Below are 26,180 nucleotides of genomic sequence, written 5' to 3'. Positions count from 1 at the left end.
ACTGAGCTTTTCAAAGGAACCGTAATTCATCAGGCTAGACTAGCTCAGTGGTTCCCAACCTTTTTGACAGCTGAGCGAGTGAGTTTGACTCTATCTTGGGTCAACACCTGCCACCGTCAACCCAAACTGAGGAAAGGTGAAAAACATATAAATGAATGAAGCTGAGATGTGTGTTTTATGGAATAATGGATGAATGAACTTTTTTTCCACCCCCTGCATTGTATATTAGCAAGCATGTAAACTATATCCATCTACTCTTTCAAATTTGCATATTTGTTTGAAACATGTCTCTGAATATGACATAAGTGAAAACCTCGTATTTGCCAAATGTCAACTCTAAATGGAACTTTGAAATGCAACCCTGTTTTCAGACAGGTTGTCACTGAGTTTCACCGATGAGGTTTTGAAAGGTTGCAATAAAACCAAAGTGTCCTAGAATCACCTCACAGAGAACAATTTAATCTTTAACTGGAGCTGCAGCATAAAAGTCACTCAAAGTGGTCTTGGAACGTTTCTGCTGCAAAAACAGTGCAGGCAAAATGTTATTTTTTTCCTGTTTTTGTCTTTATGGTGAGCATTAAACTATACTTTTTATATATTTGGAGAAGAACTGACTATTGATTGTGTCTGGTCTGGTTGAGTACTAAAAGAAATAGCCAATATTTACTGGTAATTACTTGTATATGTCCTCATAAAAACAGAAACTGACATAATCATTCCCATCTGCCATACATGAAATGTAGCAGTTAGAGTAATTTATTGCTGCTCAGACTTGTCTTAAAGCGGACGCTGATAATATTTCAGTGCTTAATGATTGAGCCTTTGTCTTTCCTCTTGACAACACAGTATGCATTTGCTTCTCCATACTGTAACAGAAGTATGAAAGCTTCAGAGACTCAGATATTATCAAAGCTACAGTCAAGCAGTAGATGCATATTCACCTTTGTCCTTTTTTTTTTTTTTTTTTGTAGGGAGTTTTTAAATCTCCCGACTTTGCTGAGATTATTATCTCAAGGGAAATCAGCACACACGTTTATTTTGATTAGCTCTCCGCACAAAGAAGCAACCAGAACCATGACGTTTTCAGGGCACAACATTAATACTCTCAATTTACATTTTGGTTTGTACCTCAAACTGACTTGGCAACATTTTACGTAATTCAACTTAAGAAATTGAAACGGCACTAAGCCTCTGTTGTGTATTTTTTTCTCTCAGCATCCATTACTCACTTTGTCCATAAGAACAGCCTCACAAATCAGAAATTGAATGAGCTGCAGCTGCATTTTCTTGGAAAAGTAATTATTCTTGAACAAGCTGCCATCAATGTCAAAACCATGTGCACTTCCATCACTGCTTCCCTGGCAGGGGGCTGAGGCTTCCACAGAAGCAGTTTTAAAAAATAAAAAAAAAAAAAAAAAAAAAAAACATAAAGATGGCAGCCGTTCTTTTGCTTGGGAAAAAGGTCACCGCAGAGATAAATGAATGTGTGCATTGGCTCGAATCGCTCGGGTTGATAAATCACAGCCGAAAATGAGAGTAAGTGCTTCTCTTCCCACAGCAAATGCAATTATGGAAATGCGTAGTGCAAACCAACACACCTAAACATACGCAAAGACAAACACGGCTTGTGCAGCAGGAGGCATGATGGATGGCCGTAGTCATTTGGGTTTAAGGCAGGATGTTCCTCTCTCAATTTGCTCTCCAATCTGCATATCCAGTCGGCACACGCTCCTCTCTTGTTGAGACATTAAGCTTCAAAGGGCTTAGTTTTACTCACTGCATAATGTTGCTTCCGTTCTTCTCATTCTTCGTCAACTAACACTGTGACCCTCGGTAAGATAACATAATGGGACGCAGTTCCTGAAATTAAATGATGAACTAAGGTTGGATTTTAGTCGGGTTATTGTTTCATTCCTCTGGTATTGTTTCAGTTGAGAACAAGGTTAGCAAACTCTATTGTACCCTTTGTTCTATTCATGCAAAACATCCAAGGCTGAAAAGCTAATATCATTAAAAGTCTGTACTTTTGCTTCAATGACTGTTTCACAGATTGACAGTGTTTCAATAGACTCTAAAATTTTGAACAACTTTTGAACCTTTTTCTTCAGTTATTCACCTGTCAAGTTCGAAATGTATTTGTGTTAATTTAAGCTCTAATCAACAGACATTTTTGCAATTAAACCTTGAAAAAAAAAAAAAGCAGACTCCCGCTCCCACTGTGACTATTGTTGTGTTTTCCAACCGATACCTGGCTGCAGAAACAGCATACTGCACTGAAAAATACAATCAAAAATAGATAATAGTAATGGTGTATTGTTTTGCCAAGGATTGGCTGCGGCTTCCTGTGCGAAAGCCCTTGTTGGCCTCCATTTTCTGGAACCGGAAAGCCATTATTAAATGTCATTTTGTTGTTGTCACATGGATGAGGAGATACAGTAATCATTAGAGTGATGCAAATATGAAGACCCTGTGTTCCAGCGCTACACCAAAACTGTTGGAATAAGCAATGCCTGCCAGAATTAGACTACAGTGTGTTTCAAGCCTCGCTGACATTTACAGCTGACATTTTTAATATCTGAAAATTCTCCAGCATTTGGACTGAAATAACACAGGAACAAGCTCCAGAATCCCATTTGAGAGATTGTATTTGAGATTTAGCTTTGTGTGTTCACTGTAAAGGCGCGCTGCTTTTTTGAGGTCTTACGGATTGGATAGGGACAGGATTTCATACATTTCCTTTTTTCTGCCCTCCTTCTACTTCTACTACCTGCTTTTCCTTTCATCTCCTCTATCTCCCCCCGGTTCCTCTATTCCCTCAACTTCCACATTTCTTTGCCTTTTATCTGTGTGTTCTCATGTTGGTTACCACTCACGTGTGTACTGTACATGTGTGAGTGCGCATGCAGTTGCAGGAACATGCATATGCCTCTGTGTGTGTCCACGAGTGTGCATGCTGTTGTGTTCACATCTGGCCGCTTGCCTTGACGTTGGACTGAGCTGCATATCAAACAGGCTGTGCTTTAGGGGCTGAGTTCTTCTCTAGACACAGACCCTGTCAGTTGGCGGTGGGGTGGGGTTGGGGGGGGGGGGGGGGACTGAAGGGTGGGGGGGGGCAGGTTAGCAAGTAATTTCCTGACTCAGAAGCTCCCTCCTGGAAGATTTCCTCTCTTTCTCCTCCTCCTCCTCCTCCTCCTCTCTCATCCCCCCATCCTCAGCATTCCTATTCAACACACACTCTCCCAATCCCATTGACCTCAGCTGGCGAAGCAAACAAGCAAACTGTGCAGTGGCAGCACAAAGAGACCAGAACCGAGCCTTTAAAAGCCGCTTCACCTCATTGGTTGATAGTATTGCTACGATAAGAGCACAGATAAGCCATTCTAAACAGGATAATGTTGAAGCTGTCTATGAGCGACAACATAAAGAGAGTGTGATTCAGAAGAGGGGGCTTCGAGGCCAAGGCTTATGAGGCTTAGACACATAATGAGTATTAGCAGAGGCAGGAGGGCATTAGAAGAGGCTGGATGTGCATTGATGTAGCGGGGAAATCTATGGAAGATGTGTGCAGACAAACACACTCACACAGATTTAAATATGCAAGTATACATAAGTAAAGACACATGCAAACGTCTGAACATGACCTCCCTGCTCAAACACACCAGTGCACACACAATCCTCCTGAGTTCAAAAAGGAGAATACAAGCAACTACTGAAAAAGATTATTATTTTTTAGTCTCTATTGCTAAATGCAGTATAGTGTAGACAGTAGTGGTTAAATCTACAGTTCACTAGTTGATGATACTTTCTGTCTGAAGGTTGAAAAAATCTAACTAGCTCACTAATTGACGCGTTACATCTTGTTTGTTTGATCTGTGCAAAAACGAAATGTACAAATGACAAGTTGTGATTAAAAAAAAATTTAAAAATATGGGAGATTATGTGCCAGACTTTTTCTTGGCTGGGACTTCCTCAAGTCTCTGCTGGTTGCCTTGCAATCTCACGTTGACATCAAGACTCAACAAAAGAGATATAATATGTTAATTCATTGAGCTTTGGAGGTGTTGGTAGGCAGATTTTGTTACCTCTCTACATAGGCTGGCTAGCCTGTATTTATGCTAAGCTAAGCTAACTATTTCCTGTATGTAGCTTCATGTTTGAACTCTCCCAAAATCTGAAAAAATGTCAGAAACTGGTGATTACAGTAACTCCTGTATGACATGAACCCTCTTTCCTGGAAAAAAATATCCATCAGGAAGTGATGTTTTAGATTTCCATCCGCCCTAAGTTGCATATACAGTATATGCAGTTGTAAGGATCATGGTGTCTGTCGGTGTCTGATGATGCAGAAACCAGTCACTCCTTTGTTGAATCCAGCGGGCTGCAGGCTTGCGTGGCTTCCTGGCTTCTGTGTCACTGAGGAGGTCAGTTGTGCTGGCTGCTTTGTTCTCCTTACAGATTTAGCAGTGACCTTGGCGCTAACTTGGCTTCGTAGCTCCTGTTGCTTGGTTAGAGGTGCGTACCTTGCAAACCAGGGATCTTAGGCAGGCTGTAGTGTCTTCTGCTGTTCGGTAGTCTGCTCCAAGCAGGCTTCATTGAAGGAAAGAGAGCAGAGCTGCAGCTGCATGCTGCAACGACCCTGCAGCAAAGAGTACAGATGCACAGGAGACGAAACTCTGGTGCTTTTTTGACAACTGCTGCTAGATGACACTGCTGAAGCACTGCCGCCATTTTGAACTGAAAACGCCATCACATTCATTCAAATTCATCACATCTTACACACCCAAAATAAACAAATTTCTCAAAATAAGTCATCAGTAAATTGTATGACACTTAAAGTATGGTGACGTTGCCATAGTAGAATTACCACTGAAGCTGCACTACTCTCAATACCTGATTTGATACCATGGCAAAACCAGTGTGTCTCATTCAAGATATACTCCTTTATTTAAAAAACGTTTTATAAACATTAAAAATTGAACAGAAACTTTGTGTGTTTCATTATTTAAGCATACAGACTGCATTTGATTAAGAGTTACAAATTAAATTATTGACCTGTAGTACAAAAAGTAGAAAAATCAGCCCAAAAACAGTCATTTCAAATTAGAGAAACTGTATGAAATGTCATTCTGTAATAACAAGTACAGCTGTGTGATTATTTGCTCTCATTTTAGTTTGCAATCTTGTACATATGACTGAAACTTTAAGTGTTTCAGCATTTAAACAAACACACTCTGGCTGTATTAGAATAATAACACTGAGTTATAGAGTGATGTGCTGATACTACTGACAACTAAAAACGCTGGTATTAGTATCATTTTCTAAATACTGGTATTGATTTGTGATCTATGGGCTGTATGTATTGATTCTTGTGACATCCCTAAGTTTATCCACCTTGTAATGTGGTTATCGAGTTGTTTATAAGAATGGTTTCCAAACTGGGATCTGAAAACAGCAGGGGGTCCTTGAGAGGGCTGCAGGGGTTCCCAGACAAACAGATTGATTTCACTTTCATTACACCAACTTCCAGGGAATGTAGCTTCTTAGAGGGGATTCTTTAGACAAAAGCCTCTCAAACACGGGTCTGTGGTGTTTTGTGCATCTATTTTGGAGGTCCTTGTTCTCAAAATCCCAAGAGTGCTGGCTTTTTCTAGCTTCCATTTATGTCCATTACTCACTTTTTGCTTTCTGTGGGAATCAGGATAAAAAGTTATGTTTTTTATGTTAGACTATGTCTTTCCATTTGGAACACTCAGAATTTGTAAACCTATGATTTTTGAGTTTTTGTTGTTTAATAAATCAAATTCTGAATGAATGTTTTACAAGTCTTTGCTTTGATTCTTTCATAAATGTAATAAATAAATAAGCAAGTATGCATATTTATAATATTTTTTCATGTTCAACACAGACTGTTTCGGTAGAGGCATTAAATATACGACAAAAGAATAGAAAGAATTTGTTTTACTTTTGTACAGCACTTTTAAGGCGGGATGTTTCACTGGTGTTATTAAGTTCTTTGATAATACGGTAGTCACCTTCAGTCTAAAATAGTGCAGGTGTAGCTCTAATTGCTGTGTGCAGACGTTGCAATGGGATGACCAATTAGCTTTCACTTCTTATCAGTGTAAGTTCTTCGCCTCCAGTGTGAAGAGTCCAAGAGAAAAGAAACTGGAAAGAGGGGAGCTCTGGTTTTGTTGACTTGATGGTGTCATTGGTCACATGCCACAGTGACCAATTTTAGCCGTCCATGGGCGGTCCTCAGGTATCGAATTTCCATGATTGGAGGAGACAAGCAACTGTTTAACAGTTTAAGATACACAATGAACGGATTCCTCTGTTGGACTTTGAGTTCACATTATGGAGTGAATAAGAGCTGGTTCGCTACAGTTGCATGAACAGTGATTACATCCATGGCCGAACACTTACAAAGACTAGACACACTTCTCAAAGACAATATATCACAGTACAGGAGACAAAGTGTGATTGTCAAGTAATCTCTGGGAACTGCAGTGCAGAATCACCACAGAAATGATGAAAACGACACCCGCCACAAAAACACAAACAAGAATCCTGCTGATCACGACTCGAACTACGAAAACCTCCTGGAGGATTGTGGGGTATCTCTTTGATAAACCGCTTTACCGGGAGCCTGATTTGACTCTCAGCCTCAGGTTTTTGTCGTTTTTTTGAGTTTTAATTCCTGTATTAGGAGCAAACTCACAACACTAATTTGGGTGCAATCCTACATCTACAACTCTCAGGCCTTGAGCTAAATAACATGTATGTATAATAACAATCTTTTCTATTTAACTATTTATCTTATTTTATTCTATTGTTTTGTGTGATGTGTGTTTTTACTCTATTTAAAGCTCTTCATCAGAAGGCAACAAAGTGAGAAAAGCAAACTTGTGAATGAGATTAATGTTTTTAGTCATCCAAAACATCATGATCATGATATATATTTCTCAAACCCATCATGCTATTTTCCCTTTTAATAGTAATTACTTCTGTGTCTGCATGTGTCACATAATTTCCTGATTGTATTAAAAAAAAAAACGAGACGTATTCTTGCAGCGAGTGGCCACACCATGTGCAGAAGTGTTTCAGATTATACAAGCGGCCCTATTTCAGCGTTACTTAGCAACGATAGTGCAAACATGATATGTTGCTGCTGTCTTTGATGGCCATGTCTTTTTGTTCACCAAGGCCTCAAGAGTCCAGGATAGATTGCCACCATAATCTATGCCATGGTGGGTACTTAAATTGGAAATACCCCACGGCACTCTCAAACTCTATGAATAATAAGAGGAACTCAGCTAAAACTGTGTGTCCTATTCATGGCGGTGTCTTCTCTAGGAAGAGAGAGCGCCAACTTATTCATTACACGTTTGTATTAAGTGACACAATGAAGCAAACAAAAGCTTTTGTAGCTCGTGTTCTTCATAATCATCATCTGATTTGCAGAATTAAGACTGATACAGGACTTTCTGGTTTGCAAAGGTTTCTCTGCATGGATAGAAGAAATGTTCCTTGGCTAAACACGGAGAAATGGAGTGTTTTAAGATAAAAGGTGGTGAGTGACATTGTTTAAAATTATCTGACCTTCAAATCTTCCTGCAATCAAAAAAAAAAAAAAAAAAGCTAAAGAAAACACTGCTGCAGTCACGCAGCTCTCAAATTCATCAACTCTGAGTCCATGGGCAATACCGCTGAAAAGTAGTTTCTTGGGGTGACGGAGGTTATCTGTTAGGTAACAGTCTGGAGGCTATGGCCGTATCGTGTCTGCAACAAGGATGCTCCTGGGGTGTTTTTTCTCATTACGAGTGAATGTCGATTACAGGAATGATAGCCTCATCTGCTGTAATTGACCCGTTGCTTCAACTTGATACCATCTGTCTTCATACAGATGTAATGACCTTGTAATAAATCGACAGTTTATTGCATTAACCCTGACTCTGTGTGACAAGTGACGGTTGCCTGCGAGGGGGGTCAAAATGGATCAAGGGGCTGTCATTCAAAGTTGAGTACAAACTTTAGCTGAGCAACTTTCTGCAAATTAGTTGGTGACAGGGTCTGTCTTAGCCTTTCTGGATTCTTGTGTGAGATTTGGCTTTGGGTTCCTCCCCGTTCACATCGCAACCGCCTCATCACTTCTCCAGCTCTGACCATCCTCTCTGTCTCTATTTGTAGGACAGAATACTAATTCACCTTTTGTTTTGCGTCCTCAGAGCCAGGACGGGCGTTTTGAAGTTCGTGGTCGTCACGGCAAATCGGTGTTGACCATCAGCGGCGTGAGGCTGGCGGACTTGGGCCGCTTCGACTGCGAGGCGCTCAGCAGGATCGGAGGCCATCAGAAGAGCATGTTTCTGGACATTGAGTGTAATTATGTTTATTATCTGATCAGTGCAACAGCCTCACAGGTGTTTTCAGTTATTCCTGCTAATTAGACTGACAACACTGTCACTGCACAGAGGGCTCATCAGGCAACTTAAGTGAAAACACCTGCGTGGCTGTACTGTAGGTGTTTGTATTAACAAATATTCAACAAACCCACCTCTCCGAACTAATTTAATGACTAAAAACCTCACCTGTGTCTCCACAATATGTACATTTGTATTAGAAACATATACTACACAGCCAAAGCCAAAACAGGCAACATTGTGACTATGGATAAGTACCACACACGACCCCACCTCAACAAATGCGAACTATCCCTTTAATTTGTGAGAGAATATCATGCATCGCCTTTCGTTTTCCCCCGCTGACAGCTCCCCTGCTTCCCAGTGAGTGCACTCATTCCTCAGTGCTAGTTGTTTGGGGTTATTTGGGGCGGGCTATCCCCTGCCTAATGAGCTCTGAAGCCAAGATCTCCATTTTGGCCTCGGAATGATTAGGTTCATTATGAGAGCCTGCTTCAATGAGACCAGTGGAAAACACTGCTTTTTTTTTTTTTTTTTTGGTCGTAGCATTTCCACCTTGAAGCTTGGAGGAGCACCAAAGAGAGAAGGCAGATAAACAAATATATTCTGAGAGACGGCGCAGGAGAAAAATGAATATACTGTATCTCTGTTGTCATGTGGAAACCAATTTTCTCCTCCCTTGGCTGGGGTGACTTTTTGGTTCTTGAAATCCCTTCAAAACCAGTTTTGCATAGTTCTTGAGAAGTTGACATTATGAAAAAAGTTTTTCACCCAGTAAGGATGGCCTCCTCATGTTGATAAAAAAAAAAAAACACATCTCACATACATGCACCCACTCTCCAATCATCAGTCATTACACTGCAAAGCTGTATTACTGGAGCCACAGCTGACAACTCGCTCTGCCGCTGACTACACTCTGCACAAAGACACAGGCTGTGTGTCTGAGTGTGGCGGGGCTGAGCCAGCCGCTGCCACCAAACTAATGAACTCATTTACTAAGTCACTGCAGGCTGCAGGGGGATAACACGTCCTCGGCTGTGACAGAGAGCCAGGCATCAATCTCTTTAATGGAATCCTGCAAGCAAGCATAAAACAACCATAATGCCTCTCCAACTGAGCTGGGCTGACTGGGCCGAAAGAAATCCACACGACAGCTCGCTACAGCGATTGTCCATTACTGCCCTTTCTATTTGCAGGGGAAAATGAGCTTCTGTTTGCATCCTTTATTTTTTTATTCTTGGGGAGATGATAGTAATGGAGAGTCCCCCCCCCCCTCAGCCAGCATGAGGTGGCTTCAATTAAGTTTAAGTTTTTCCTTTTTAACACTGCAGAGGGACTTTGGGAAGCGTTAATGAAATGCTTTTTCTTTTCCCTTTGAGGAATTTGTGGGTTAAGCCTCAGCAAGTCATTTTTATGTCTTTGATCATCCAGTGCAGCTCCACCTTTGATTTGAGTGTTTAATTGGCTGCCACAAATTCCAGACACACCAGCAATTACTTTTTAGCAATTTAGGTCTTGTTTTAGCACAAAAAGGAGTTTTGCAAGATAAATGAGGCAAGTGTGAGAGATAATATCTCTATGTTTTGGACAGATATACCAAAGTTCCTGACCAACCACACCATCTTTTATTCATGGGAGGGGAATCCAGTGAACATAAGCTGTGATGTGATGTCCAACCCTCCTGCCACCATGCTGTGGAGGAGAGAGCGCTTCACCATCTCTGCAGAGGGCACTGCCAACACGCGGGTACACAGTGCAGAGGGAAAGTCAGTGCTGGAGGTGGGTATATTACCCTAGCAACTATTGACAACAAATTTATAAGTCCCCTATCAAGTTAAAAAGCCAAGAATTTACTGGATCCAACTCTTAAATTTGAGGATTTGCTGCTTTTCTCTTTTAGCATAATTTTAAATTGAATATCTTTTGGTTTTTCTGACAAAAACAAGCAATTTGAAGGCATAATTTTGGGTTCTGCTAACTTATAATGGTTGTTTTTCTCTACTTTCTGACATTTTATAGACTAAACCATTAAGCAATAAAAACTAATAAAAAAAAATTTGACCAGTTAATCAGTAAGAAAACAATTACAGCCCAAATTGATTTAGACGTTGGTTCACTCAAATTTACAACATTTATTCTCACTTAACCCTAAAAATATGTGTCCACACAAATAATTTTGGCTTAATTAGTCGTAGTTACTCAAGATAATTCACAGACCATCAGAAAATGCTTTTCACTAAAGAAATAAATCTTTGTGAAGACTGTTCACAGACACTTTTCCTAAAAAGAAATGTTGCTGTCCAACTTTTTAAAGCTGCATAAATTGATTTTTGGCCACTTAGGGCAAGCCCAACAAGCTATAATGGCATTAGTGTTTCTGTCCACTTGATGAATGTAAGTGTAATCCTTTTTTTTTTGCTGAAAACAGCTGCTTGCTATTGCTGCTAAGACTGCTGATAAGAGCAGCAAGACTGAACCAAATCAGTAAAGTTGTGGGCCGTAACTCTGTGTAGAGCTAAGATGAACCGCAGAGTTGGGAGATAATTCTTTCAGATTACATGTAGCCCCTTGATCCGTTATTAATACAAAAATATTGATTAGTACCACTTTAAATGTGTTCTTTAATTCTATGAGCACCACAAACAAAACCTCAGAGACTGATATTTCAAAACCTGAACAAATAAAATCAAAACCAGTCACTTGTTCAAAGCTGAGTTGAGCTTGTTTCTTTTCATTTCGTGGTTCCAGGTGACTCCCATGTCCGACAGGGACTTTGGACGCTACAACTGCACGGCCCGGAACAACATTGGAGTTCGATACCAGGAGTTCATTCTGGCCCAGGCAGGTGGGTGTGCAGCTGCTACTATTGTGAGGCCCATTTACCTGAGCTAATGAGATTGGTGACTTAATTTCAAGTCCAGAATGTGTGTAGTCAGGGATCCCGCACCTTTTGAATCACAGTAACTCGAACCATTCCACTACTTTGTAACCCTCTGCCTCTCTACTGATGGTAATAGCTTTAGCTATTTGCAATTCTCAGGAAGATAAATTCCACTACAACTCCCAACCCCTATTCAGCCTATAATCTCAAATAGTGCCGGCTGATTTACCATACCCCTCGCTATTTACTGAAGTACCCCCAAATTTACGGTAGCGCAGGCTAATACACAATAGTGCATTCCAATTATCTTTAGTGCAGATTGAATTGCTCTGGCTAAGGAGAAAAGTAGTGAGCAAAAAGCTGACCTAATATGTAGTCTTGCAGGAAACAATGGGTTTTGGAAGTTGTTCTGATACTTCTAATCCTGCACAAAAGACACACACACTCTATTACTGACACAGAGTCAGTAATGGAGAGGCAGAAGAGAGATGATCTCAGACGGAAGCTGCAAAAACTCATCCGTTCCTCCAGCACTGCCTGTAAAGCTAATTGTAGTAGTATAATGTATTGAGCAATAGCTGCTAGAAATGTAAAACATTTGTAGTGAAGTAAACTATTTTGAATTAAATGCAACCACCAGTGAAGGTATGAATATGGTCTTGATGCTTTACAAAGTGCATATATGAAAAAAAAGAGCAAATACGTCAATGTGCAACTAAAACACATCCAAGGACAAACAAAGGATGCAGTTGAGTGATGTACCACCATTCCTCAAAACGAAGTAAATTATGTTAAATTGCTTTCAAGGCACAGAGTTATTATAGCAATAATGTCTATCTTTACTTTGATTATGGTTATGACAGTGATGTAATGGGTAGGAAGGCACAGTGAGTACTGCCTGCAGCATTTAAAGTGCCTTTATTTTCAGTTTGAACAAACGCATTAGCATTATTGTTGTTATTGTGTAAATGCAAATGCATACGTGTAGTCTGAAAGGTTTTTCTCTGCGTAGCAACTAGTAGTAACTTAATTCTGTTTAAAACAAATATTAGCTCCTTTGTCTGTGTGCATACATAATATAATTTGGAACACAGTTTGCACAGTTTTAAGAGGCACTTCACATGCAATAACAGACATCTCTGATCAATAAAATTATTTATTTCTAAAAACATGGAGTTTGCAAATGCTTGCCAGAGTTTGGATGAAAAACTATGCATCCAATTTCAATAATGAGGATGTTTTATGTATAAAGCATTTGGAGTTGGAGTTCATTTTTCTCTTGTCTCATCTCAATATGAAGGAAGAACAGTCAAACTCTGACACTGGATTTGAACCCACCAGCCTTATGAAGTGAAATGTGTTTGTGTTTTCCAGATGTACCATCGAATCCGTACTCGGTGCGACTGTCAGCCGTCTCGCAGCGCTTGGCCACCGTCACGTTCATGAAGCCTGACTCTCATGGCGGCGTTCCCATCAGTTACTACCTGGTCCAGTACAAGGAGGTGGGCTCACAGGACTGGAGGGACGTCAAGTCGCACAGTGTACAGAGTGAGTGGTGTTGATATTCAGTTCAAGCGAGCGATTTTAGTTCCCATCCATTCATTCATTTCAAACACCCTTTACTGAAAATGACTGTAATATGTTCTCATTTTGCAAAATATAAAGAACATTACACGGCTGTTGAGGCGAACGTCATTATGTACGGGCCATGCTCTTATTGTGTAGACGGCTAAAAGCCCACTTGAACACATCTCCATCTCCCTTTCATGACCGAGGCAGCTGGAATCTGTCAGATCGATAAAAAAGCTTTCACCTATTCACATGCTCGGGTCATTTCATGGACAGAGTTAACATGTGAGAGCCGGTTGACAGTAAGTGATAAATTACACTTTGTCCACCTGGTGTTCTGCTTTGAAGGAGAGACTCAGATTATTATGTCAATTATAGGTTTCTGTAAGCTGTGTCAGAGACCTTCTGAGGTTGTTACAATCGTGCAATCGCTGATAGAAGATAAGTCAGTGACTCTTGAACATGAAGTGTTAGTACACAGGAAACTATTGCTTAAAGGACAATACCAGAAATGTTACTGTTGAAGACCATTTGTTACAACCCAGGAATGCTTTACAATAATGCTGACTATTTTGCAGGCCGTGCTGCAGTGTTTCAGATTTTTAGAATGTATTGAATGAAAACTTTCCAGGCAGCTATTGGTTTTCATTATTTTTTTATGGCGTAAAACTCGAATGGCAGGCTCTTGAAACTTGCCTGAGCTGTCTGTTTCTGTTACAGCATAATTAAAGTCATAATAAAAAAATAACCTTGAAAATAGTTCAGACTTCATTAATGGTCATTGTGATGGATTACAAAACACAAGCGAGTTTCAAGAGTCTGCTTATTGATTTTTGTCAGTGTGGAAAAGAACCGATAGAAAAGGCTGCCTGAAGAGTAGGAAAAATAGTCCGGAGTATGAAATCCTGCAGCGTACGTGTTTTTTTTGCATTTCATTGACTAAACGATGAATCAATTATAGTAAAAATAATCAATGTGTACAATAAGTATTTGTGAATTCTAGATAAGACGCTAAAACTTGCAAAAACACAGCTATGTCCCTGCTAAAGTACTTTATTTAATTCATATTAGTCAGATCTTTTTAAATTTCCTTGCAAAGAACAGTTTGTGCATATATGATCTTTGCATGGTAGTAAAGAAATACATGTTATAAAAAGAGATACCTGAATTTAAAGTCTGCTCTGTCACATGATAAATGATGAGTTTTATGACCTCTCAGCGGTCAGAACATTGCACAAAAACAATTGGAATACTATATATTTATAGTTTCATCATACAGTTTCAAACTTATAACTTATTAGAGCAGAGCGTTTGCACCTTACCAATCCAAATTAACATCCTATCCGGCTTTTACCAGCATTTCTGTTAACTCCACACACATCGATCGACACCAATCAACCATGAGCGGAAGCCGTATCTTATAATCTATCATGCGATCCTTCAAAGCCTCGGCCCTGAGATGTTGTTGGTTCATGACGGACCTCAAACACCTCGTGGGAGAGTGCCAGAACCTGTCAGAGCTGAAAGACCACGCTCCTCCTCCTCTCCTTATGCTTTACGACTCCAAATTGATTTCTGAGCCTGTTGGTGGAAAGTACACCATGAGGTGAAGGATGGATGGTTAGAAAATGGAAGCCAGAGGATAAATAGTGTGAGGATAAGCAGGTCCGACAAACCTTAGGGGCTTATCACTAATATCCCTCATTTCAGACTCAATTACAGTATGGATATGCAGTGAGGTGAATACTGAACAGCACTTAAACAGTATAGTGTATGTAAAAAAAATATACTGCAGAGAATTAGACACATGCATGAAGATTTGTAACAGTTTTAGAAAGTCTATAAAACTTATTATGTAACGTAACTATAGGTTGTTTTTTGCCAGCTGAAGTTTAGACCTGTACTGTTGTTTAATTACGAGGATGTGTTGAAAAATGCAGCTTGATTGTAAATTTAACGTCCAGTCTGTTTGGTTAAATTTGCCTCTTCAATCAAAATTAGCACTAAAATATTAAAATTGTGAGCTTGACTAATTACAAGCTAGTAAGTGGCATCATGTAATCACAGAAGCCACTTCAGATATCCTCAGCAGAATGAAGATGCTTGGACTCGTTTCATTTCAATGCTTTTGCCCAAATTGAAATGTCTGCTTATAGCCTGGAAAGTATCCCTTCCACAGGCAAATTGCACACTTTGTTTTTTCAGTTCCAGGCCTAAAGAACTGCTAAAGCACCTATTATAGGGCCATTCAAGTATTTAATTCGTGCAGACTGACAAAAACAACAACTTTCACTCAAGCTCATTACACTGCCAACTCTCTGCTGGCTTTTCTGAACGGTGAAGGTTATGTAAATAGATTCTAGTGACTGTAAGATTTGAATAGGAGTCGGTAATGTGGTCTGATAATGATATTTTCTGGTAAATAATCAATGCAATTTACAGTATACATGCAAGTGATTACCTTGTTGTAACTATCGCTATAGTTCTAATATGATGTTCTCATGAGATTTAGTCTTTGACTATATTATTTATTAGAATGTATTGATTAATATTAAGGTGAATATCTAATATATGTTTTTTGTAAATCTCTACTCATTTCTTATTTGCTACCTAATACAGCAGATTATATAAATGGAATATTTAATGTTGTTTCAATCACATACTAGTATTATTCCTCATACTATCTTTTACTTAATAATAGCTGCTGCTGCTAAAGCTTTTATACTGAGAGCCTAACAAAATTTGCACTTGAAAATTGATTGAACTTTGAACTTCTCTCAAGCTCCATTTTTTTTTTTCCATTTTTTAACCCACTTCTGTCAGTTTTCATGCGTATAAGGGAGTTCAACACTACAAATGCAATCAAGGAAAAGACTGTCCCAAAGTGCCTCGCCCCTTTCTATAACAGCATACTTATCACCCTGACTTGTGTGGGCATTTGAATCATCTATAAACACTTTTGCCTTCAGATGTGGTTGTACTGCAGTAACTACTTCCTTTGGAACATACTGACACCCTTAACATGCTGCTATAACAGCCTGCACTCATCTGGAAAGGCTTTTTCCACACGATTTTTGGAAGCTGGCTGCAGTCAGTGTTCCAGCTCATCCCAAAGGTGTTGGCTGGGGTTGAGGTCAGGGCTCTGTGCAGACCAGTCTAGATCTTCCACACACACAAATTGGCAAAAACCATTTTCTTTTGAGCCTCGCTCAGGATTGTAATGGTTGAAGAGGAAAGAGCCTTCCTCAAACTTTGTCGGATGTACACTATTGTCAGAAATAATATAGAATCCTGTAGCAATAAGATTTTGTTTAATTGGAACTACATATGGGTCCCATTTTCCAATTTTCTCCTCATTGAGATCTGCTATCTACATGATTGTTGGTCACCACATATTTCCTGGTGACATGAACTCTGGTCCTGTTTCTCTCCAGCGACAGTGGTGCTGACAGGACTGGAGCCCAACACGACGTACGAGGTTCGAGTGGCAGCCGTCAACGGAAAGGGTCAGGGAGAGTTCAGCCACACGGAGACCTTCCAAACTTTACCCATCCGTGAGTCTGTCTCCCCTTTTTCCTCCTCTGTGTCTGTTCTTTCCCCTCTTTTCCCCTTGTTTAATGAGGCATTGTTCAAAATTACTGTAGAGCTCCTCAGCTTGTTAAGATCCAGCCCGAACTGGATCTTCAGAACTAATGTAACAGCCACTTAGATATGTATCTATGCGATATAATTCAGTCATAATCACTTTTATTCATTACTTCAATGAGTTTCTAGAAATAAGACCGGGTTTATTGTTCATTAATGGCACATCCCAGCATTTCATAAGCGATGATATGCAGGAGGTGATCAAGTGCAAACCACAATGTGCTCCGAAATGTCATGCTACATATATACACACTGATAAAACAGCTATGAAAATGTGTTTGATTTTGATATTTGAAAGATATTTTGGTCCTGATTTCATAAAATAAAATAAAAATATTTGGTAGAAATGCGAACATGCTGCAAAAAACTGATCAAAGCATCAGCACCTTAGTAAAATGAGACCTATTTGCCATCTAAGGAAACTCTGGCATGCTTCTATTTGAGATGGTTACAACCTACTCATATTTCAGCGATATGAATCCAGATTATTGGAGCTTGGAATAGATCCTGTCAAATTTGTGTCTTGATGTAAAACTGCTGCATTAAAAATTATATACTGCAGGGGTTTTATGATAAGCTTTTTATTTATTCTGGCAATCTGGCACAGCAGGACTGCAGTAAATCCAGGCAAGGCCATAGAAAAGTATTTCCACCGTTAATATTATACAGCAGTGCAGCTACTGAGAATGAGTGTTAGAAAGAAGACCCAATTAGCAAAATTCAGTGAATAATAAGAACCTTCAGTCAACATTAATTATAGCCAGGCAGTGGGAGTTGCCTTGTAATATGAATTTAATTCAGCTTAAAGCCTTCTCTCTCCTTGTGCTGCATCCTTATCTCATATCTCACGTTGCTACCTGCTCCCCCTCCTCGGGAACACACACACATCCTCTCAGAGAAAAAAACAAACAAAAAAAACACAACACACACACACAAACAAAGACATATCGTTTCACATCTCTTCTGAAGCCTCCTCCTCACGTCTCCCTCAGGAGAGCCGAGCCCGCCGGCAGTCCACGGACAGAGAGGAATGGGCAAGGCCTACAGGCTGGGGCTGGTCAAACAGGACGATGGAGGCATGCCTATCGTGGAGTACATTGTCAAGTACAAGACAGTGAGTAATCATATAGTTCAGAATTTTCTCAAAGGCTTGTGATATTCTGTATTTTTTTCCCCATGAAAGGACCAGACTTGAGTCAGAAATATTGAGCGACAGACTAACACATTTGTTGGTTTTGGTGTTTTTTACGGGGTTTGTTGACAATGAGAACAACATAGATTAACCATCAGCTTTATCTTTCAGGACAGGATTAAGTGTAAATTCCTGGAAAAGCAAAATAATGATTAAAATGTTTTTTCAAGGAAGAGAGATTTGTTAAACCCATAATACCCTAAATTATCTCGTTATTAAGTTGGGATGAAATTGTCTATATTTTATAACAGACGTCCATATTTCTGTATAACCATAAAAGGTTTAACATGTTTGGATTGATTTCTTACCTTCCGAGTGGTCAGTGAGTGTATTAACTTGTGTAAAACATACATTTATTGCATTGATATGCATCTGTGTGTTGTTACAAAATCCAATCCAATCATGCAGAGAATGAAAGTTTCTTGCATCTATGACTATACGCGAGTACTATGCTCTTGAACACATGCATTATGACATTGCTCAAGGTTTTTTAGACACTGCTTTCACAGTTTGAACTGAACAGAGTAGCAGTGTTGCTCAATAAACCCATCATAGTGGCTCCAGTTTGAAAACTGAATAAAGCAAGGCTGCCACTTATGAAATTTACAAAATAAGGACCATCCTCAGTTTAGAGGATGTATTTTCTTTAATTTTGAAGTATGCAATTTTGGCAATTCTGTAACACTTTGTTGTTTGGCACTATAGCTATGCATGATGTGACACTGGCAATTTATTTTTCTCCTGGTGGAGTGCGCATGAGTCACTAGTTCCTGTCAGTTGGGTTGAGTGGTTTCGTCGGGGGCAAAATGAACAATGTTTTTGCTTGAGAATCTCTTTTTTTTTTTTTCTATCCTTTAAATGAGAGCACAACAAGCTTTCAGAATTCACTCATCTATTTATGTGGTTGTTGGTTTTTTTTCTCTGTTTTGTGTGAAATAGGAAAAAGCAGCTTAAATTCACAAAATAAGGCGACTGAGTCACTGAGATGAGGCCAGGAAGCAGAATAGATGGCACTCATACAAAAACTCTTCCCCAGTAGTAAGTGGATTTGGGCTGGTCCAAATCTCCTATCTGCTCGATGCTAATGTGTCCAAGCAGGCATTTCTCCGTCTCATTGAGAAAAGTGACAGAGATTTAAAAACATGCTGTGGAATAAGGGTCAGGAACTCACAGCCAGGTTTTGGATGGCCAAGGAGGACGCTTCATACCCCAGTATCCAACACACAACTGCTTTATCATGAAGGAGCATGCAACAAGGAGGAACATGAAAACTAGAATAGACTTGTGTGTGCACCCACGCACAAAGACCTCACATCACACATCATAGTCACCTCACAATCCACACAAAATGTTACATACATAAATGTCCCGGACCTTGACTTTGCAAAAGCCCAGTTTGTTCTTTGTCCTCTTAACATTTGAAGAAAAAGGTACCTAGGAGGCAAGAAGTAAGCACACAGTAGATTTGGCAGGCTTTCAATGTACAGCTCTCAGCCTGACTCTTCAGTCTCCAATCCTTTGTTTGCAAATGGTCTCAAGACAATGAGAGAGCAAGGAAGGAAAGAAAGAATGATGTAGGGAAGGGAGGAAGAGAGAGACACGGCTGAGGCCACAAAGGTATCAGAGAACTTGTACGATGAAAAACAAAGGATTACCCTCTCTTTTTACCTATGCGAGTGCATTCGTGTGGGTGTTTTACAACTGCGACTCAATTTCTGATTCTCTCTGAATCCCCAGATTAAAAACACAAAGGGTAAGCTGTTGTTTATCACATAAAAACAACAATTCCTCTGCTCTCCTTTGACGCTTGCAGACAAAAAAAAAAAAAAATGTAGAGCATTGATTAAAGTTGTAATTTATTCAAGGGTACAAGGATTTTTCTTTTACATCCTCCCCCCTTGTCTTTTCTCAGGATAAAGAGGAGCAGTGGATGACCAAGCTAGTCCCAGGAGCGAACGATTTTGCGATGCTCCAGCCGTTGCAGTGGAACACACGATACGAAGTAGAAATCACAGCTCGCAACGTCAAAGGCCTGTCGGAGCCCACCTTCTATCAGTTCTTCATGCCACAGAAACCCGATATTACAGGTAAAAGCATGATTGTGTTGTGATTAGCTTTTTTTTTTAAAATTTAAATACATCCACTTTCCCTCAACTTGCCCTACTTCTATTTAGTGATTGATGCCTTTTGAAAGCCTGAACTTCTTGTGTTAAGCTGCGTGTTATTCGTGTCACTGGAAAGAGTGATGGCGTCGGTGATAACAAACGCAAGAGAGCAAGATGTTCCAGTCGAGATAAAGCAAGGCTCAGAACGCAACAGGCCTTGTTGCTGCGCTGCTTTCTGGACAAATGAGGCTGCTGTCAGTGGAGAAATTGGAGTCTGTGCCTCTCCTGCAATGGATTTCTCCTGGTATGATTGTTGAATGGCATTAAAGTCCGAGAGTCTAGAGAGAAGTGCTTTGCTCAAAAGCTGATTTTCTTGTGTTGCATTGAAAAGTTGAGAAGTTTTCTGCTATGAGACTCTGTTTGACATCACATCAGCTACATTTGGCCAGTTATATATCTGCAGGAATAAGAAAAAGTGCACAAACCAAAGCAACAAGCTTTTTTTTTTTAAGCTCAGGGTAGATTCACATTTTTAATTGATATTTTCCTGCAATATACAGGATTGAAACATAATTTTTAGACAGTTGTGCAGGAATAATAAAAAAACCCTGCTCCACCTGCAAGGCTGTCATCATTACTGATAACATACAGGTTATCCCACACAGCTATTGACTGTCAGTAAATCATAGGCATCTAGTTTAATACTCAGTTTCAGCTCAGACAGAGCAGAAAAGTCCGCTCACTAATTGATCTGCTGCTGTTTGTGTTTCTTTACAAGACATCAGCCTGATGTCTGCAGACCGCTGCTAGCTAGCGTTAGCTACCCAGCAGGCAGGGACACCACCAAGTAGAATCAGCACACTTTTCATTCAGCTTTCATAATCAGAGATGACGCCTCGTCAACTAACACAAAGTGAGAGTGCGGATCAGTGTGCAGAGTCTTTTCAGTCTGTCCTCCTTGTAGATGCAACCCTTAAATTCACCACAAGACAGCCGGAGACAGCGAGCCACCTGGAGTCATGACAGTCCTGTCAGTTTAAAGTTACTTTTTGACTAAAAAAAGCCTTTTTGTGCATATTGTGATAAAGTTTTCACAAGTTAGACATTTTACGAATTGTACAAAAACAAAACATGTAATTAATCCAATTAATTCAATATATCATCCAGCCTTAACATGTTGCCACAGAACCAAGAGTTTATCCATCCTATATGCCGTGAACAAATATAAAACAGGAGCATTTGTTCAGTTTCCTACTTGTCACATGTATGTTTCATATCTTGTGGTTGTTCCACACTAGGGATTGGTTCACACCTGTTCAAATAAACAGCACAAATGGCGCAATAACACCAAGGTTCACTTCAAAGAAGCCCAAACAGACCACAAGTGAAAATACCCTCCGGCTGAAGTTTTCTTCTTTAAAACATCATTCTACTTCTTCTTTCTTCTCTTTTATCCCGCGGTTCTCCTGTGGTGCTACTTTGCTATTCTGCTCCTGAACGCAGCGCAGACAGAAGGCCTCTGCATGGCTAGCCGAGCTCGTATCTCATTTGAAAACACCAACACGCAGACAGTCATATACTCCAGTACACAAACATGCACACTGTTTTCAGCTCTCGGTCTTGTTTGTCCTTATGTTGAGGTTATGTGGTTCTGCCCCATGGAAGCGTGTGTGTTCGGCGGTGCGGTTCTCTCTTTATTGAGTCTCGTGTTTAATGTACTAGAAAAAAAAAAAAAAGCCTGGGTCTGCAGGAAGCTTTCTCATTTCCAAGTCCTCCAGCTTTTTTGGGGCTAACATGGATGCATGCACACGTGTGCAGAAATGCAAACAGAGGCTTTGAAGTATGCAGCATGCGACACTGGTACACTTTGAAGCTAGGACACACACAGTTGAGGACACACAGACACGTGTATTGTTGAAATAAAAATGTTATGCTTTCATTGCTCCCATGTGCACTCCCCCCCCCTGCAGACCCCGCATTCATATATGAAAAAAAAAACACAAAAACAAAAGGATGGCTGTTTCTGTGTTGTTTTGCTTTCCTCTCCGAGCCTGTTAGCACATCCATTTGTGCTGTTTTGGATCGAGCAAGTGTTTGCCTCTGTCATTACCGCGTCGGCTAAATGGCCTGTGAGAGCATGTGCTGCTTCTCAAATAGAAAACAAGACCGGGGAAGCAGCAAGCTTAAGGCGGGTCACTTCGATTGGCTGTCCTCTCTTGTTAGCGAACAGCGGTGCATCGTGGGGAAAGAGAGCCCGGGAGAGAGGGAGGGAGGAGGAGACGGGGTTAGAAAACGCTTTTCTCTTAATGTGTTTGTTTGAAGCGAAGTTACACCGGCGAGCTTTTTTCGGCTAAAAAGGCAATAAAGGTGCGTACAGTAAGGAAGAGAGAGAGCGGAAATGTGGAAACAGATTTTCAGAACCCGTCTCATATGAACCAAACTCACCTGAGAATCATTCGCTCAAACTTTGTCTCTCAACTTTTCTCGCACTAACTCTCTAATTACTGCTTTTGGAAAACCAACAACCAAATCCAGCTGATACCAGTCCCCCCCTACCAATTTACAGCTTAATAATAGCATTTTCTGTTTATTGCATTTTCATTAAGTAAAGGCTTCAGTGCCAATATTTTTCAGCCAAAATGATGCTCATTTACTTATTGGAAAGATGTGCGGGTTAAACAGAAAAATGACTCCGTGCTCACATTTCCTGCTACTCTGAAATTGGATATTGAAGAAGTCTGGTCGCTGTTAGCTCAATCAACTATATTAGAAGTGAAATATCTGCCAGTCCCAATTGCGGACTATCTTTTCCAATTCACCGCCTTGTTTTTATGTTTTTTTTTTTCTTCCTCCCTCCCATACTCACACGCTCACGCTTGATGAAAGAAAGCTTCTGTTTTTTTTCTCCCTGACACAGACAATATGTTCATACTATATACCGTAGGTGCTGTCTATCTCTCACCAACCAATTTCTCTCTTCAATTCCTTCTCTATGTATTATGCATTTGCAGAGTATTGAATGGCACTTTTCCTTTTTTTTTTTTTTTTCTTCTCTTCCTCCTTTCTCCAACCTATTTTAGTTTGTAACAGGCTGCATAACCTTCTCCCCTCCTGCTCGCATAGAATCCTTTAAGAAAAACGCCATTGATTGCAACACTGCCCTTGGTTCCTTTTCAATTTACTTTTCTTCCTCCGAGCCTTTTTTCCCTAAATCAAAGAGCCTCCCTTGCTTTCTTTTCACCTCCTAAATCACTGCACTGTCCCCCTGCCCTCCCCAATTACACCATTGTGTCTCTTAACGCCACCTTTTTTTTTTTTTTTCTGCCTTGTCAACCTTTTTTGCATGGTTTTACCGCACCGACGCGTTTACGAAAAGACTTTTGTCTCAGGATTTCCTTCCCAACGTTTGCATGGCATCATTGCTTGTTTTGAGCTTTGTTGTGGCTGCTCTATTTTTCTTTTTTTTTCTTTTGGCTCCCTTCTCTCCTTCCAGTCATGTACCATAAAAAGCCTTGATTGAAACAGGCGTCATAGATTTTGTTTGAGGAGCAGTGCAATAATCTCATCAAAGCACTTCAAGAAATAATCTGGAAAGGCCTCTCTCCTCTTCGGTGAGCTGGAGTGAAACTTTCCTGCATGTGATGCCAGCAAATCAAAATGGGAAATGAGTACTTTTATAGCTGTCCATTACACTAATCAATCCTCTCATAAATTTTCCAAATGGAAGTCATTATTTTTAAAACAGTGTAATGAAAAAAATGCATGACAATCAATTCTGTTGTTCAATCATTTAAGCATACACTATTCAGGCTATGTGAGGTAAAACCTTTGGATTTTACTGTCGTGATTACAATAGCTGCAGCTGAATAAATTACCAGCAATCTTAGGCAGGACGGACTAACATTAGAGCTCATAAGCTAGCATTCGGCTAGGCAAATAAAGATATTGTGAGATTTAAAAAGAGTCATACACTAAAGCAATTATGTAATTGAGTCCTGTAAACAGTCTTTGAAGTCTTTGCTCTGTAAGAGTCAGTTTTATTCCAGATGAAAAAAAAAAGAGCGCTTTGTTGATTATAATCAGCTGAAGTACCACCGCTGCTCTGAAACTGGCACACCAGAAACCAAAAAAAAGGCATCTACCGCACAACTGATTTAACTGAAAATATGATCAGATTAAAGATAAAATATGAACTGAGGATGACACAATCGTTAAGAATCTGGAGGGGTACAAACAAGCCACAGAGATTTATCCAAGACCTACATTCGTCTGACTGAAGCACAGTATATAACTACTTATGATATTACTTACCCGAGTAAAGTCTTTAACAGTGAGATACAAGATCAGCAATGATGTTTACATGTTGACTCACTCATTTATTCATTGAACAAAGATAATCCTGTTGAGATCAAAGGACCGTGTTTCTGAGGGAGAACATTTAGCATCAGACAGTATCATTGTCAAGTATGTAAATATTTTATCAGAGGCAAGACAAGCGAGCAGCGAATTTCCTGCTGAGATAGAAAGAAAGCAGCCACGATAAACAATCTGCTTTTAGCATTTTATGGCAATTTTACACAATCCTGAGCTTCAGGCAGTTTGTATAAGCTTTACTTACATGTGACTAACCTGGATATATGGAGCAGAATTAAGATATATGTATGTACAGTATATGTTTTAATGTTAAAGATGTCACAATCCTCCATGTAGATTTACTTATTAGTGCTCTTTTATTGCAATTCACGTAACATAAATAGTGTTATTTAATCTCAGTGGATGTTCAAAATACATATGCAGTAAATAGTGATCATGTTTTATTTGTTAAAAGGGGGGAAAAAACAGCAAAATAAGGCAAGATATTCTTATAAAATTGCAATTTTTCTTAAAGTAAAATTAAATAAATAAAAACCCTCCTGCATTGTCAGTGATTTGCACCACTGAGCCAAAAGAAAAATGTGGGAAAATCAGCTTCAAGGTGTCTTCTCATTGAAGAAACAATGAAAAATGTCGCCAGATTTAAAGAATGACTCAAGCAAAAGTCACAACGATAAAGTATTTGTATGAAATGTATGTTATTTATCTGTCTTACGGAAAGCACAACTCGAAGAAGAAGGTGAAGTCGATGAAAAATACATCAAAATAACTCTAAATAAGATCATAAATAGCCTTTTTAAATTCCTCCTCTCTGCCGTTGGCTCTTTTTCTCCACTACATTATGAACCACAGCGAGTGTCAAAGAACAGGAAGTAACTGTTGTGGTAAAATATAACAGCAGAGTGTTTTGTTGCTCTGGTCTCTATGGAGGTGTTTTGTTCTTTCTAATATTTTGTTTGGCTCAACTATGTTACATAAGTTCAGGGGGCTTCCAGAGGCCATACATGCCAAGAATACACTCAGAAAACAAGGTAAGATCTTTGTTTTCTAACATTAATCAGTCAATCCTTTCCATTTTCTGCACCATTTGACCAGTACAAGGGTTCAATTGAGGGTCACTATGATAAAACATTTTAGTTGTAAACTAAATGTTACAATTTGTCTTGCTTTGCTGTTTGAATTTGAATTTCAAACACAGAGATCAAGGCAGATACACTTGAATTATTGCTGAAATAAGTTGTAACCCCAGACAGCAGCAATTATAGAAAAGTGGACCAAATTTCTTTGAAGTCTTTTGAGGTTGATTGTTAAGGACGTCATATTCTTCTAAGTTAAGAGGAATTTCCCACGGTTTTTGATTTCCTATAAGCTGGCTCTTGAGTGCACTTCAGTCGCATCAGAGCTCGCCTGCTTCCTGCTCAGAAATGGACAAAAAGGAAGGACTCATCCCTCGCCTTCAAACGAGGCTGGATTTAATGATTGTGTTTAATTCTACAAGGGCCTTCTCAGACAAACTTTCTTTACAACGCTCCTCAGTGCATCCCAAAGTGAGCACTTAGGAAGTATCCTCACTCACATCCCACAAATGATTATGTTTATCCCTCCAGAGATTAGCACCTGCTACCTTCCCAATCAATGAACGCCAGTTCGGTCATCATTAATCGAGTCACTTCCTCTAAGATCCAATCGAGGGACGGTCAATCACTGCTCAGGCCTAATGAGTTTGTATTGTCAAAGTGAGATGTGTATGAATGACTTCAAGGTGCCACACACGCAGCTGGATCTCCAGGAATTGAATGATGCTGCTAATGGGCCTATATTTCAACAAGTAATCAGAATAAGTCAGTAAAAGGGTTAATAGAGCAGGGAAATAAGAATTAATGACCACTGAGTGTCAAGAATTGTAGAGTTTGTGAAAACTCAAGTCAGACAAAGCAATTAGTTATTTCTAAGAAGCTCTGACAAAAAGTGTTGAGCAAAAGAAGATTCCATGAAAC

The 26,180-nt window shown here is 39.7% G+C and overlaps 1 protein-coding gene across 7 annotated transcripts in view; it reads left to right on the top strand.

Moving 5' to 3' along the window:
- LOC137177060 (neural cell adhesion molecule 2-like) overlaps positions 1 to 26,180 on the top strand; it is a 432,349-nt gene that overhangs the window by 383,810 nt on the left and 22,359 nt on the right. For all 7 annotated transcript variants that reach the window (XM_067583157.1, XM_067583154.1, XM_067583159.1 and 4 more), the window contains 7 exons: positions 8,226 to 8,376; positions 10,009 to 10,196; positions 11,166 to 11,262; positions 12,673 to 12,846; positions 16,302 to 16,421; positions 17,505 to 17,626; positions 19,617 to 19,791. In XM_067583157.1, the coding sequence (XP_067439258.1) occupies positions 8,226 to 8,376; positions 10,009 to 10,196; positions 11,166 to 11,262; positions 12,673 to 12,846; positions 16,302 to 16,421; positions 17,505 to 17,626; positions 19,617 to 19,791 (1,027 nt within the window). The remainder of the gene's footprint in view (positions 1 to 8,225; positions 8,377 to 10,008; positions 10,197 to 11,165; positions 11,263 to 12,672; positions 12,847 to 16,301; positions 16,422 to 17,504; positions 17,627 to 19,616; positions 19,792 to 26,180) is intronic.

Source organism: Thunnus thynnus, chromosome 24 (assembly GCF_963924715.1).
Source record: "Thunnus thynnus chromosome 24, fThuThy2.1, whole genome shotgun sequence".
In the NCBI taxonomy this organism is placed as follows: domain Eukaryota; kingdom Metazoa; phylum Chordata; class Actinopteri; order Scombriformes; family Scombridae; genus Thunnus; species Thunnus thynnus.
The sequence above is the reverse complement of the archived record's forward strand: the minus strand, read 5'-3'. Positions and strand labels throughout refer to the sequence as shown.